Consider the following 15,318-nt stretch of genomic DNA (forward strand, 5'->3'; position numbering starts at 1 on the left):
GGGCCTGAACTCTGGGCCTGGGTGCTGTCCCTCAGCTCTTCAGCTCAAGGCTAGCGCTCTACCACTTGAGCCACAGCACCACTTCCAGCTTTTTCCTGCTTATATGGTGCTCTACCACTTGAGCCACAGCGCCACTTCTGGCTTTTTTTTTTGCTTATGTGATGCTGAGGAATCGAACCCAGGGCCTCAAGCATGCACTGAGCCACCTTCCCAGCCCTTAAATAGTATTTTAAACGTCCAGATAAGTTATATCTTTGGCTTCCTTCCCTAAGGGTATCCTCCTTTAGTCTGACTACAACCAAACTTGTTGACATGGCAGAGGCTAGGAAGAAAGAGCAGGGTAAAGGTAGGAATGTTCCCCAAATGTAGGAATGTTTATGTAGGTTGAGTGAAGGAGAGTGAAGAGGGGAAGATACAAACACAGATATTTGGGATGGAATGCAGGTATTTGGGATGGAACACCGGAAGAGAGGCAGGGACTGAATGGCCAGGTAGGGGCACACCCCCAGATAAAAGATATTAGAGGCAAAGGAGAGAAAGAGCTAAGGAAGTTCCCACAAAAAAGACAAGCATACCTTCTGCTAGGCCAGGTACTCTGGGACCCTGGATTATCTGTTCAGATACGGTTGCAAAGTTGTCTCCTGCCCCCTGAAGCTGACATGCCAAGACTCCCTGAACTATGCCCCAGATCAGCTTTCTACTGTGAACAGATAGCCTGGGATCACCTTCACCACTCACAAACTTCCCTGCTCAATTGCTTTTTGCTGTCTGACATTTTCCAACAGGAGCCACAGTACCATATAAAGGGTACCACATGGTAATTTAAAAATGTAGAGCTTATGTCACACACCACCTATCTAGATCCGATACTTCTACTTGGTCTATCACTCCCATCTGTATAAAATAAACTGCTTTTCCCAAACACTCCCCTTCTCTGAAAAGCTTTGAAAAATACGCCACTGATTATTCATTTCCTGTGGCCCAAAACAAAACTTACACTGGAATGCAAAGCCAGCAAATGAAGAGCCTACAGTGCATCACGGTAGGCAATGTGACGGATGTTCAGGTTTGTGTGTTTCTTTTTTTTGGCCGGTCCTGGGCTTGTACTCTGGGCCTAGGCACTTTTCCCCAGCTCTTCTGCTCAAAGTGAGCACTCTACCACTTGAGCCACAATGCCACTTCCGGTTTTCTAGTGGTTAATTGGAGATCAGAGTCTCACAGATTTTTCTGCCTGGGCTGGCTATGAACCGTAATCCTCAGATCTCAGCCTCCTGAGTAGCTAGGATTACAGGCGTGAGCCACCAGTGCCAGACTGTGCCTCTCCCCCACCTCTCCCCTCCCCTTCCTTCCTTTATTTTTTCAGTGCTGGGGATGGATCCCAGGGCCTTGCACATGCTAGGCAAGCACACTACCAATGAGCTGCACCCCTAAGTTCTCCTTTCTAGCTGTCAGAATAGGGAGGAATGTGTGTGTGGAAGAACAGTCTAGAAACCTGCCTGAGCAGCAGGAGCCTGACAAAGAAAGTGGGGCAGAGAAAAGAAACATAGGTCCCATGGTTTCCCTTATTTGCAATAACTAGTTTATGTCTAGGACAAGCAGAAAAGGTCAAAAGCTATGTACATATGACCATATAAGATGATTTAATTGAAATGAACCCCAAGATAGGGACACAAGTGGTTTTTCTCATTCTTGCTATTATTTTTAACGTATTTACAATGTACTGTGTGATTTTTTTTGTTTCTTTGGTAAGTTCAACTCCCACGGTATAACTCTTGTTTTCACTGTATTTGATTCCAGTGCCCTGCATCTTTTATATACATTTTTCTAATTTGGGGAGGGGAAGGGAAAAAACAAAATGCTTACATAAGGATACAGATTGACCCATTGTAACAATGAGATGTACAAGATACTATGTTGAAAACGAACTTTAGAACTTCAGGCATGGAATGGGGGAAGAGGGGGAGGAGTTGGGGAGGTGGGGAGGGAAGGGATGGTAGGGAAAAACAAAGGAGGAGGTAACAATGCTCCATAGGAAATGTACTCATTACCTTACTCATGTAACTGTAACCCCCTCTGTACAGTATCTTTACAATAAAAAATATATATATTGAAAAAAAAGAAATAAAGAAAATGGGGCAGGAGACAGTGGTTTCTGTCACCCTAAGGAACAAGGCCTCAAAACTCAGGGCTTCCCTCCATGAATGCAGCTGATTGGAGCTGCTGTTCTGGGTCTCCTCCATTCCTCCATCCTTCTAAATCAGGGCCTTAGCTTGCCTAGCACATGGATAAAACAGAGAAGGAGTGGACAAGCAAAAGTGGACAAGAAGAAGCTCACACCTGCAATCCTAGTTACTCAGGAGGCTGCTATCTGAGGATCATGGTTCAAGGCCAGGCCGGGCAGGAAAGTCTGTGAGATTCTTATCTCCAATTAACCACCAGAAAACTGAAAGTGGCACTTTGGCTCAAGTGGTAGAGTGCTTGTCTGGAGCTGAAGAGCTGAGGGGCAGCACCCAGGCCCAGAGTTCAAACACCGTGACAGACCAAAAAGAAAAAAGAAAGTGGACAAGAAGAAGTCACCTTGCCCTCCTTGCTAGCACCCGAGTGTTGCCTCCCCTGTGATTTCTCAAGGGAAAGGCTCCCATAACACTTGGGTGGGATGAGCTGAGCTCTCCTGGCCTGGCCTGGTGGGAGTGGTACCTGAAGGGTTTGCTGTCAGGATCGGTGTCCTTGAAGCCCATCTCCTCCAGCTTACAGCGCCGGTACAGCTCATAGTGCCGAGTGTGGGTCTGTTCCCGCAGATCCTCCATGTTAACCCGAATCAGCATCTCCCGCAACTTCACAAAGTCGCAGTGGGCCTCATTTTCAACTGCATAGGAATGGGTTGGGGAATTGAAAGTATATTGAAAAGGAAGGCCAGCAGAAGCAAAACCAGACAAGATGAGAGGCAAATCTTAACAGTGACATTGCCTTGCAATCTGGGTAATACACAGCCTGCAAATGTACCTCCTACTTTGATTCTTCTACCAAAGACAAAAACCAAATGTTACAAAATAAAAGAGATCAAACTGTAATGTCAGCCTGAGCACTGATGGCTCAGTTCTTGTAATCCTAGCTACTCAAGTGGTTGAGATCTGAGGGTCACAGCTCAAAGCCAACCTGGATAGGGCAGTCATCGATACACTTATCTCCAATTAACCAGTAAAGTAGTAGAGTGCTAGCCTTGATCAAAAGAGCTCAGGGACAGTGCCCAGGACCCAAATTCAAGCCCTATGACCAAAAAACAAAATCCAGGATATTCATTGTGCCTCAACCCAAATTTCATTCCATTTATCAAAGGCTCATAGGAGGGTCTGCCCTAAGCCATTTTGCAGACAACAGTGCATCACACAGGTTCCATAAGTATTTCCATAGTATTATATGGGGCACTTGGATTTCAGAACCGCAGTCCAAATATCGTTACTCAGGACCTTAAAACTTTAATGGAAGAACAGGCACAAACAAACAAACAGAATACATTGCAAAAATGACAAAAGCGGAGGCGGAGCTGCCACCACTTGGAAAGTTCTTGCCTCCTTTTTCTAATCCCACCCACCTCTCTTCATCCCTCATCTCCACAGCAATGAAACTTAACCAGTATCCTGACATTGGGCTAATCATTCATTTTCTTTTCTTTTTTGTTTGTAGTTAGTTGTGAGGCTTGAACTCAAGAGCTGGGCACAGTCCCTGAACTTACTTTACTCAAGGCTAGTGTTTTACTACTTTGAGCCACAGCATCACTTCTAGTTTTTCTGGTGGTTAACTGAAGATGAGTCTCATGCACTTTCCTGCCCGGGCTGGCTTTGAACCATGTTTCTCAGATCTCAACCTCCTGAGTAGCTAGGATTACAAGGTGTTAGCCACTAGTACCCAGCTCTTCTTTCTTTTTTTTAGTGTGTGTGTGTGTGTGTGTGTGTGCGCGCGCGTGCGCGCGCATGCGCGGGCATGTGCGCGCATGCGCGGGCATGTGCGTGCATGCGCACACTTTTTTCACAGGCTTTTTCTGCCCAGGTTGGCTTCAAACCATGATCCTCAGATCTCAGTTTCCTGTGTTGCTAGGCATGAGCCACCCCTGTGGGCCATTCAGTTTCTTTTATAGTTTTATCACTCTTGTATGAACTCCTAAAATAATTATCTTATTAATTTCGGAATTCATAGAAATGGAATTCTACAGTATTCATTTTTCTGTAATATGTTTAGCTCCACATTATATTTCTGACATTCATTCATGGCAATGTAACTTTAGTTCATTAATTTTCACTGCTATGTAATATCCTACTACATGAATATTTCAATTTACTCAGTTTTCTTTGTGGCTAGCTGGTTGTTTCTAATAACTTGTCATTACAAACACACTACTGTGAATATTCTGTACATCTCCTGGCATCCTCACGCAAGTATCCTTCCTTTCCTGCACATCCTGTCTCAATTGATCCAAGTCTACCATATTTTTTTCGTTTTTTTCTTTTCTCTCCCCCCCCCCCCCCCCCCAGTCCTGGACCCAAATTCAGGGCCTGGGGACTGTCTCTCTCTTAGCTTTTAAACTCAAGGCTAGCACTCTACCACTTTGGGCCACAGTTCTACTTCTGTTTGTTTTTTGTTTTTTTCTTTTCCCTGGTTAATTTGAAGATAAGAGTCTCATAGACTTTCCTGTCCCAGTTGGCTTTCAACAGCAATCTTCAGATCTCAGCCTCCTATGCAGCTAAGGTTACAGGTGTGAGCCACCAGTGGTGTGAGAAAAATTGTCTTTTCTATCTTCCTGAGAGAATATTTTTCTGAAAGGTTCCTGCATTGGTCAGGTGGCTTGGCCCCTGTTAAGAACAATTTAGTCACATCTGTCCTTTTCCTGAGCACTTTAAGACATCCTGTTAGAAGCTCTTTTGAGTTTTAGTTACATCCTGTTAATTAAGCTGCATCCTTTTGGAGCTCAGACAATGTTGAGCAGAGGGGCAGGACCTGCTGGGTTAGGGATAAAAGGGGAGCATCACCGGGGGGCTGCTGGCTCATGCCTGTAATCCTAGCTACTCAGGAGGCTGAGACCTGAGGATCACAGTTCAAAGCCAGTCCGGTAGGAACACCTGTGAGACTCTGATCTCCAATTAACCACCAGAAAACCGGAAGTTGTGCTGTGGCTCAAGTGGTAGAGTGCTTGCCTTGAGCTGAAGATCTCAAGGACAATGCCCAGGCCCAGAGTTCAAGCCCCATAACCAACAACAACAAAAAAGGGAGCACCCTGCCTGCTCTGTGTGCTTGCTTGCTAGACTTAGATGACAGAGCACACCCTTCTGCAGAAGTAAACTTTGCCTTCCTGAGTTTCTTTTGAGTTGGTGTCTTTATTCCATGACACTCCAGTATTCCAAGCTATTTCTAACAAGCACACAGACATTTGATTATGTTTCTAAAGGGCTTTCTCCATTGAGACAAAGGGAGCATGTTCCAATCAGAGAACATAGGCATGAGGCCAGAGTTTGCCTGCTAGTGACCCCTATGGCTGTTAAGAGACCCAAGCTGAGTAAGCAGAGTCTCCAGACAAGTTAGGGACTTAGTGACTAAGGACAAGCAGAAACAGACAGAAGGGGCTACCCAAACGTAGTCCTTCTGCTGGAGACTCACCCTGCACCGTCCCCCAAGGATACTGCCGGGCTTTCATCATCTTATTGCCTATCTTCAGTTCTTCTGTGCTGCCAATGACAGCGAATGGCAAGTGAGCCTGCAATGGAAGGCAAACAGACTGCTTAGACCTCTAGAGGAAAGGCTTCAGGCCACCCCGCTGCAATGTAGCTCCTGGCCCCATCACCCAGAGGCATTGACTAAAAGAGGAGCCAGGCCTATGCTCAGCCTCTGCTCCTCCCAAACCCATGAGAAGGTAACAAGGACATAGCCCAACACATAGGAAACAAAGACACTAAGTAGATAAAAAATAAGCTGCTAGATGTATTGACAAGCTATTTACTAGTCATAATGGCGGGGACCAGAAGAGCCTCTGTAAGGCCGGTGAGCAGGAGGACTTAGATGTGTACAGAAAAGGTAAGGGGATAAGCAACTTCTGAGAGCCCTAAGAACAGACACATCCTGAGACCACAAGGCTGACTTGAGCTACAATGTCCCCATTCTTTTTTTTTTTCTTTTTTTTGGTCGGTCGTGGGGCTTGAACTCTGGGCCTGAGCGCTGTCCCTCAGCTCTTCAGCCAAAGCCAACCCCCCACCACTTGAGCTACAGCGCCACTTCCGGTTTTCTGGTGGTTTATTGGAGATAGGAGTCTCACGGTCTCTCCTGCCCGGGCTGGCTTTGAACCGCGATCCTCAGATCTCAGCCTCCTGAGTAGCTAGGATTACAGGCGTGAGCCACCAGCGCCCGGCTTCAATGTCCCCATTCTTATCCTTTCCTAAGCTCACACTGATTCCTTGTGCGTAAAAGGCAAGACACAAACTCTGCAGCCACATACCCATGATTGTATTGGCTTCCGTATTGCTTATGTGCTGCAAGGGAGATAAAGAAGTGTAGGCCACACTGCCTTGCCCACTGGAACTATGCTCCAGTCTGATTGGGGAAGCCCAAATTACATACCTACAATCATACATGACAGTATGTAACCAGTGTGTCTGGCACATAGGAGGTGCTTAATAAATACTCTGAAGGGTGATGCTACAGGCATAAAGAGAAGGGGAGATAAGATTGTGGGAAGTTTATTGTATCTTTTGTATCAGTCGTGGGGCTTGAACTTAAGGTCTGGGTACTTTCCCTGAGCATTTTTTGCTCAAGGCTAGCATTCTACCACTTGAGTCACAGCTCCACTTCGGCTTTTAGGGCAGTTAACTGGACATAAGAGTCTCACGGACTTTCCTATCCAGGCTGGCTTCAAACGGAGATCCTTAGATCTCAGCCTCCTAAGTACCTAGGATTACAGGCATGAGCCACAGGCACCTGGGTGACTGATTATTGGAGAGAGCTTTCATAGCCAGCTTACAGAAATGGGCCACAGTCTCAGATATTTTCACTCACTGGCTTACTGATCCATTGTATAAATACTTACTGACTTCCAACTATGGGCTGGGATTCATAAATACATGTTGATAGAGCAGTCTGCCCCTGGAGAGTACAATGTGCTGGGAGAGACATGGCCACAATGATACTAGAGTGGGTCAGAGTTGGACCGTGAGGCTCAAGGGCTGAAGGAATACAAACAGGAAGCCATCAACTTTATGGGAAAACAAAGACAGTACCAGAATAGATACCATGAGCACTGTTTGCAGCTTTAAAATTCACAGCAGCAGCCCAATTCTGGTAGCTTACATTTGTAATACTAGCTACTCAGGAGACTGAGATCTAAGCATTACAAATGAAAGCCATCTGGGCAGGAAAGTCCATGAGACTCTTACCTCCAATAAACCACCAAAAAACCAGAAGGGAAGCTGTGGCTCAAAGTGGTAGAGTACTTGTCTTGAGCAAAGTGAGCTCAGAGATAGTGTCCAAGCCCTGAGTTCAGGTCCCAGGACCGACCCCCCCCCCAAAAAAAAAAACAGCGACAAAATAAAACAAAAATCAAAACAAAACATTCACAGCAGCCCTGTGTATTAGGTACTTTATATTACATTACCCCATTATATATTTCCCCTACATTTTGATTAGCATATATTAGTTACACAATGTGGGGGTTTCATTATTACATTTTGTGAGGCTTGAACTCTGGGTCTGGGCACTGTCCCTGAGCAATTCAGCTCAAGGCAAGCGCTTTACCATTTGAGCCTCAGTACCACTTCCTGAAATATAGTTTTTATCATATTCCTCCCATATCATTGATTTTTTTCTTTATTTTTTTCCTAGTCACCATTGATTTTTTTTAAGGCAGGTATATATAGTAGTACCAGTGCTTGAAACAAGGCCTTGTACTAACACAGCTTTTGCTCGCTCATGGCTGGTGTTCTACTTGAGCCATGTCTCCAGTCCAGCATTTTTGCTAGCTAACTGGAGATGGACTCTCACAGACTTTTCTGCCTCAGCAGGCTTCAAACCTCATATCTCAACCACGTGAGTAACTAGGACTATAAGTATGAGCCACCAGCACCTGGCTTATCTCAATTTTCCAAATTTTTTTTTTGGGGGTCCGGTCGTGGGCCTGAACTCTGGGCCTGGGCGCTGTCCCTCAGCTCTTCAGCTCAAGGCTAGCGCTCTACCACTTGAGCCACAGTGCCACTTCTGGCTTTTTTCCTTTTTGCTTATGTGGTGCTGGGAATCGAACCCAGGGCCTCAGGCATGCAAGGCAAGTGTTCTACCACTGAGCCACCTTCCCAGCCCCAATCTTCCAAATCTTATAATCCTCTTTTTTTTTTTTTTTTTGACTAGTCCTGACACTTGAACTCAGGGCCTAGGCACTCTTCTTCAGCTTCTTTTGGTCAAGGCTAGCACTCTACAACTTGAGCCACAATGCCACTTCTGGCTTTTTCTGTGTATGTGGTACTGAGGAATGGAACCCAGGGCTTCATGCATGTTAGGCAAGCACTCTACCACTAAGCCACATTCCCAGCCCACAATCCTCATTTTATAGTATATATGCTACCAATACATTGTATAGATGAGAAAACTGAGGCCCAGAAGAGTTAAATGACTTGTCAGGAGGTACACAGTAGAAACAGCAGAGCTAGATGTGGACTCTGAGTCTCTCTAATTTCCAAGCCTACTCCTTCTTGATCCCATTTGAGTTTCAAGCAGCAGTCAAGACAAACACTCCTAATCATGTGGAAGGGAGAGGGAGAGGAAAATTGGTTTGTGCAAAACCAGTTTATAAAAGGAAGTTCAGTTCTAGAAAGCCCAGCCAATCTGTTGCTTAAAGGCTTTAGCTGCATACTGATCTCAGAGCCAATCATTTTCCATTCTTTTTTAGGTCTGGATTCTAAGAATATTCTTTTTTTTAAATGCTGGTCCTGGGGCTAGAACTCAGGGCCAATGTGCTGTCCCTGAGCTTTTAGGCTCAAGGCTAGCTCTCTTACCACTTGAGCCATAGCTCTACTTCCAGCTTTCTGATGGATAATTGGAGGTAAGAATTTCATGGACTTTCCTGCCTAGGCTGCATTTGAACTGTGATCCTCAGATCTCAGCCTCCTGAGTAGCTAGGATTACAAGCATGAGCCACTAGGGCCTGACCCCAAAATATTATTCGGTGCAGCAAAACACGTGTTCTCATCAGGCACTCAGTGTTAGGATAACTATAAATTCTTGAAAGGGCTCAGGAAGCAGTTGAAGTTGCTCTTCCTTTCTACTCTGTTGAACTATCCCTCTCGGGCAACCCTTCCCTTACTGTACTATGTCACTGCAATTAGGGACACAGGAAAGAGAGGAAGAGGGAATTACAGATGTGGACATTGGGTGTGGGCTGGAGGTAGAGAGTTTTTCATCATTGCTAGGAGAGAAATGATCCACAAAGGGGTGGGCACATAACCACAGAGCATTTGGGGAAGACTGACTCCCTAAAAACGTTACTCAAATGCTTGAACATCTTCTGCCTGTGCCAGCTAGCTTTTTGTTGTTGTTGTTTTTTAGTTTTTTTGGATCGGTTGTGGGGTCTGAACTCTGGGCCTGGGCGCTGTCCCTCAGCTCTTCAGCTCAAGGCTAGCGCTCTACCACTTGTGCCACAGCACCACTTCCGGCTTTTTTCTTTTTGTTTATGTGGTGCTGAGGAGTCGAACCCAGGGCCTCATGCATGCAAGGCAAGCGCTCTACCGCTGAGCTACCTTCCCAGCTCCCCAGCTAGCTTTTTAAGAGGTCAGCTGGGAACAGTTCATTCCTACTCGGGGACTCTAGAAGCTTCAAGAGCATCAAATTCCCTGCAAACATTTTCTGGGGAAACCTCTGCAGAAAGCTTTATGTGCAACACACACACACACACACACACACACACACGCACACACATGCACATACACAGAGCCAAGAAGAAGCAGCTGCAGAGGGCTAGACTGAGGGAGGAAGCGAGAAAGAGAAAGCAGCGCCTTATATCCTCTGCTCTCATCCTGGGCTCTCAGCTGTAAGTGATGGAGGAGGAAGGAAGGCGTGTGAAGTGGGAGGCACTTCTCTGGGCTGAAGAAGAAAGGAGGGGGAAAATGCAAGAAGAAAATAAAGGCACAGGAAATGTCAGTCTTCCCTTGGGCCTGTTATTTTTACTTTGGAGAGATACTGTTCATCAGAATGACAATATTACTTGTTTCTCCATTTCCTCAAATTGCTGTCATTTGATTCCTCTAGCTCCCTCCCCTGTTCTCAAATACACAGCCCCCACCAAATGGAAATCCATGGGCTCCGAAGCCCTCCCACAGCATGGCGTGTCATGGCACATTCTTTTGCAAGTGGCAGAAGCAAGTTCTGATAAGTATATGCAAGCAGATCATTTCCAAGTGCTCCCAACGGAATGATTCGCACACCAACCTTAGATATTCATGAATATAAACCTCCTGCGTGAGCTGAGGGAATTGGGATCTGAGAGGTTAAATACTTTACCCAGGTCCCAACGTCCCATGTCCAGCTCTTTGCAGAAAGTACTGAGGCCATTACATATTGGCAGCCAGCCTCCCCCATTCACCTAGAGTGGTTTATGCTCTGCCTTCTGGCTAAACAGCATCAGCTGGAAATCAGCCAACCATGACAGGCGAAAATCCTGGGAACCGTGCTCTGAGCCTCTGTGTATCCTGCTGCTTGAGAGACAGATGGCTATAGCAACCAGAATGGAGTCAGATAGGGCAGGAAAATGCTACTTCCCCAAACATGCTCACAGATCCTATCCATACGACCCAAATTGGATACCAGGCTTTCTCTTCATTTTCTTCAGGTGCCTATAGGAGACTGACAAGTGCTATTTTGTACATGGGGCCCCAGGGAGGAAACTCTGATAGTTGTGAAGCAGTGCTGCTAAAAGGAGCATTGTGACTGTCATCCACACTGCTGGTAAGGTGTCCCCCTACATGTCACATCTTCCAGCCACAGAGAGGTCCACAACAGACAATCTCAAGCCACTCCTGAGCCTCTTGGCACATTCACCACCTGTCTTAGTCCAGTTTGTATTACTAAAACCAAATACTTGAGGCTGGATAATCCATAAAGAATGGAAATACAGTTTCTGCAATCCTGGAAGCTAGGAAGTTCATGACCAAAGTACAGGCAGGTTCAATTGTATAAGGATACAAGAGGGCCAACCTTAAGGTTGAACCTACCCTAAGGCTAAAGCAAGACACTTGAACTGAGTGGAGAATACAGCTCAAAATGACTGTCACTCCCTATCCACAATGTTTGCTTTTACACCTTGAGATTGCTGAGAAATCATAGCCCTTATTTGTTCTTTCTTTCCCCCTGTCGATCATGGAACTTGCACTCAGGGCCTGGGTGCTGTCCCTGAGCTTTTTTTTTCATTCAAGGCTAGTGCTCTACCATTCTGAGCCACTCCTGATTTTCTGGGGGTTTATTAGAGATAAGAGTTCAGGACTTTCCTGCCTGGGCTGGCTTTCAACCTCGATCCTCAGAGTTCAGCCTCCTGAGTAGCTAGGATTACAGACATGAGCCACTGGCACCCAGCCCTTTACTTGTTCTTTTTTTTTTTTAAATTTTATTGTCAAGGTCATGTACAGAGAGGTTACACTTACATACGTAAGGTAATGAGTACATTTCTTGTTGAACATTGTTACCCCCTCCCTCTTTTCTCCAACTTTTCCTCCTTCCCAACATCCTCCACCTTATTTGTTCTTAAAAAAAAAAAAAAAAAGCACGAGGCTGAAAGCTACTTGGTGACTCAGGGAACAAGGAGTTTGCAAGCTCTGTGTGGGGACTGACCAGCATAGGCAAATAGATGCTTCCACACACCAGTGCCAGGGACACCCAGACAGTGAGGCTTTCTCACTTTTTTTCATCATAAATGAACTTAGGCCAGGCATCGGTGGCTCACGCCTCTAATCCTAACTACTCAGGAAGCTAAGATCTGAGGATCATGGCTCAAAGCCAGTCTTGAGCAGGAAAGTCTGTGAGAATCTTATCTCCAATAAACTACTCAGAAAAAGCCAGAAGTGGTGCTGTGGTTCAAGTGGTAGAGTGCTAACCTTAAGCACGAAGAAGCTGGGGGACAGTGCCCAGCCGCAGGGTTGACAAAAACAGGAAAAGAAAAGGAACTTTAGTCTCTATACAAATGCCCTGACTGTGGGCGAGGGACAAGCACTTATCTCTGAATGTGTCCATGTGCACAGCAGGTCACAGAGGACATAGATCCACCTATCACATCCATATAGCTTTACCCTGGAACCAAATTTGTTAAAGATAATAAGGGAACTTCTAATAACAATCCTATCCTGGGCAGAACAAGGGGCAGGAAGTCAGGCGAGACAATGACTTGCTACCCTGCTATGCTAATTTGTTGGCCGATTCATAGGAGGTGGCAGCTGATGCTGTAATGATAACTTAGAGGGCAACAGCAGCAGGAAAAGTTTTCTAAAAATGGCTTTTATTACAAAGCTTTCCTGAGTTTGGCGATCCCTAGGCATTATGTCATTAGGAAAATGTGATGTCTTTCAATAAAGCAAAAAGAAATTTGTTCCCGAAGCAGAGGCTTTCTGAAAGCTATTAGCTGTCTCCTTGAAATCACAACATTGAAGCATTTGCAGCAACACCATCAACACATTGTAAAGAACCATGAGGAGATGTTTGATTCTCTGCCTTTTTTTTTTATTACTCACTCCTCTACTAGGGGATGTGGGGGAGGAGAGAAAAGAGGAAGGACTCAGGGCTTATTTAATTCATTCACACTTAATAATAAAGCAAAGCAGAGCCTTAATATCAAAAAGCAACATCTCGCTGGGTGCCAGTGGCTCACGCTTGTAATCTTACCTACTCAAGAAGCTGAGATCTGAGGATTACAATTCAAAGCCAGCCTGGACAGGAAAGTCCGTGAGACTCATTTCCAATAAACTACTCAGAAAAAGCCAGAAGTGGAGCTGTGGAAAGTGGTAAGAGTGCTAGCCTTGAGCACAGAGAAGCTCAGGGACAGCGCCCAGGCCCTGAGTTCAAGCCCCAAGATTGGCCAAAAAAAAAAAAATAAAATAAATAAATAAATAAATAAATAAAAGCAACATTTCTTTAGTTACCAGCAAAACTGAAGGCTCTATACCCCATTCCTCCTCCCCCCACCCCACCCCCAGAGGGCTAGATGATCTGAGGACAGATCACCTTTTAATCAACCAAAGCCAGCCAACATTTTCTTTCTGTCCCAACAGTGTATGGATCAGAGAAAGGCTCTATGTCTTTCCTCTATAATCCTACGGAGGCTGCCTGGCTTAGACCAGAGCAGTATGGAGGAGATTGCGTGGGAAAACAGGCCTGAATTCCTTGCTCTGAACTCCACCTTGGAGTCAGCCTTTCTCTGTCCCTCAGGCTCTGGCTCTCTGGGGTTTTGTACTGACCACACTGGCAAGAGAGGCTACTTGGGTTCTGAATTTTCTTTCACCGATGCTTGCCACTCAGTAGGCAATATTATTTATTAATATTATAAAATATTTATTGTAGAATAATAACAGAGCAATGATTAGAAAGTTGAATCTCTATGCTCCCCACTCACATTCATAGTTCCATTGATCTCGGCCACCGACTCATCATCTGTGGGGAACTGATAGATCTGGACCCCGTTGCTGACAAGTTCACTGGTGATTTTGATTTTGAACTTTGTGAGTTCACTCTTAGAAATGGCATCTGATTTGGCAATGATGGGGATGATGTTCACCTAGGGAAAGGAGAAGCAAAGTGGGATCATTGTTGGTAATGTAACTGCATGACCTTGAGAGTCCACTTACTTCCAGCTAAGAGGAAATGCTCCACATACATTGATACACTAAACACTACACCCATGGGCAGTTCTGCCTATTGGCCTGGGATTGGCCACCTCTGTAACCAAACAATATGATAAACAACTGTAAGCACTTATGTGCTGGGTACCAACCTATTTTGTATGGGTTTAACAAAACTAATCCTGAAAATAACCCTCCAAGGATGCATATTATTACTGTTGTTTTCCCAATGAGAAATTGAACTGCAGAGAGGTGACATAACCTGTCCAAGGCCATAGGACAGCTAATTTGCAGAACCCAAGCCTTCTTCCTAAGTCCACAGACTTATTGGAGCTGTCTAGCAGTTCAGATCCAAGTTGAAGAGCTGTGATAGCTTACTATCAAAGTCATTGCTGGGGTGATTCAAAGCAGAAAGGTGATAGCAAGGCATTTGTAGTTGAAATAGGAGATGAGGTCACTCCTTGCTAACAGTAAATGATCCCAATAGGTTCAGGCCAGGCTAAGCCCCAGCAATGTATGACATGGGTGCTCGTGGAAATGGGAGGAAGGGAGGCCAGGCAGTACTCAGGGAGGAAACACACCTGGCTCCCTTGTTGCCAGCAGTCTCATTGGTCAAGGACTCTGTTACCAATTTGACCTAAGAGATCTACTGTTGGGGAAAGGGCACTGCGGCTCAAAGTGGTAGAGTGCTAGCCTTGAGCAAAAAGAGCTCAGAGACAGTGCCCAAGCCACGAGTTCAAGCCCATGACTGGCCAAAACTCAAAAAAACAAAAAAATCCAGTTATTCTGTTTGAATCTGATGATTCATTTCCAGGTCAAGAAAGCAGACATTTCCAATTTCAGACAATAGGAGAAAGTCCTAATGTGCTTGCAAGTGTAACCACATCTGAACCCTAATTCCTGAAGTCTCTTCAAGAAGGGACAAGGGGGGTGGGGGGACTGGGATGTAGGTCAGTGGCTAAGTGCTTGGGTTCAATCCCCAGTACCAAAGAAGAAAAGACAAAAAAAAAAAAAAAAAAAAAAGAGAGAGAGAGAGAGAGACAAGGTTAAAGAAATTTGACCTGGGCATGGCTTTGGGAGACAGAACAACACCTAAGCTCAAGTCCCCAAGGAGGATATAGTCTTGCCTGCCACCATGTCTCAATGGGGTGGCATTTATGGTGCCCAGGCCCTAGGCTCTGAAGGGGGGGGAGGGGGGCTGAAGAGCTATGGACCTGGAAGAGAAGTTCTGCCTCCCTTGCACTTTGACTTAGAAATGCCTCTAAAGCCGGGCACTAGTGGCTCACGCCTGTAATCGTCGCTACTGAGATCTGAGAACCGCAGTTTGAAGCCAGCCCAGGTAGGAAAGTCTGTGAGACTCTTATCTTCAATAAACCACCAGAAAACTAGAAGTGGCGCTGTGGCTCAAGTGGTAGAGCCCTCGCCTTGAGCTGAGGGACAGCGTCTAAGCCCAGAGTTCAAGCCCCACGACCAA

General features: G+C 45.6%; 1 protein-coding gene across 3 annotated transcripts in view; it reads right to left on the reverse strand.

Moving 5' to 3' along the window:
* Sept6 (septin 6) overlaps positions 1-15,318 on the reverse strand; it is a 101,048-nt gene that overhangs the window by 31,868 nt on the left and 53,862 nt on the right. For all 3 annotated transcript variants that reach the window (XM_013019815.1, XM_013019813.1, XM_013019814.1), the window contains exons 5-7: positions 13,619-13,780; positions 5,650-5,746; positions 2,698-2,866 (exon numbers count right to left, since the gene is read on the reverse strand). In XM_013019815.1, coding sequence (XP_012875269.1) covers positions 2,698-2,866; positions 5,650-5,746; positions 13,619-13,780 — 428 coding nt within the window. The remainder of the gene's footprint in view (positions 1-2,697; positions 2,867-5,649; positions 5,747-13,618; positions 13,781-15,318) is intronic.

The sequence above is a fragment of the Dipodomys ordii genome, unplaced genomic scaffold (genome assembly GCF_000151885.1).
Source record: "Dipodomys ordii isolate 6190 unplaced genomic scaffold, Dord_2.0 Scaffold47, whole genome shotgun sequence".
NCBI lineage: Eukaryota > Metazoa > Chordata > Mammalia > Rodentia > Heteromyidae > Dipodomys > Dipodomys ordii.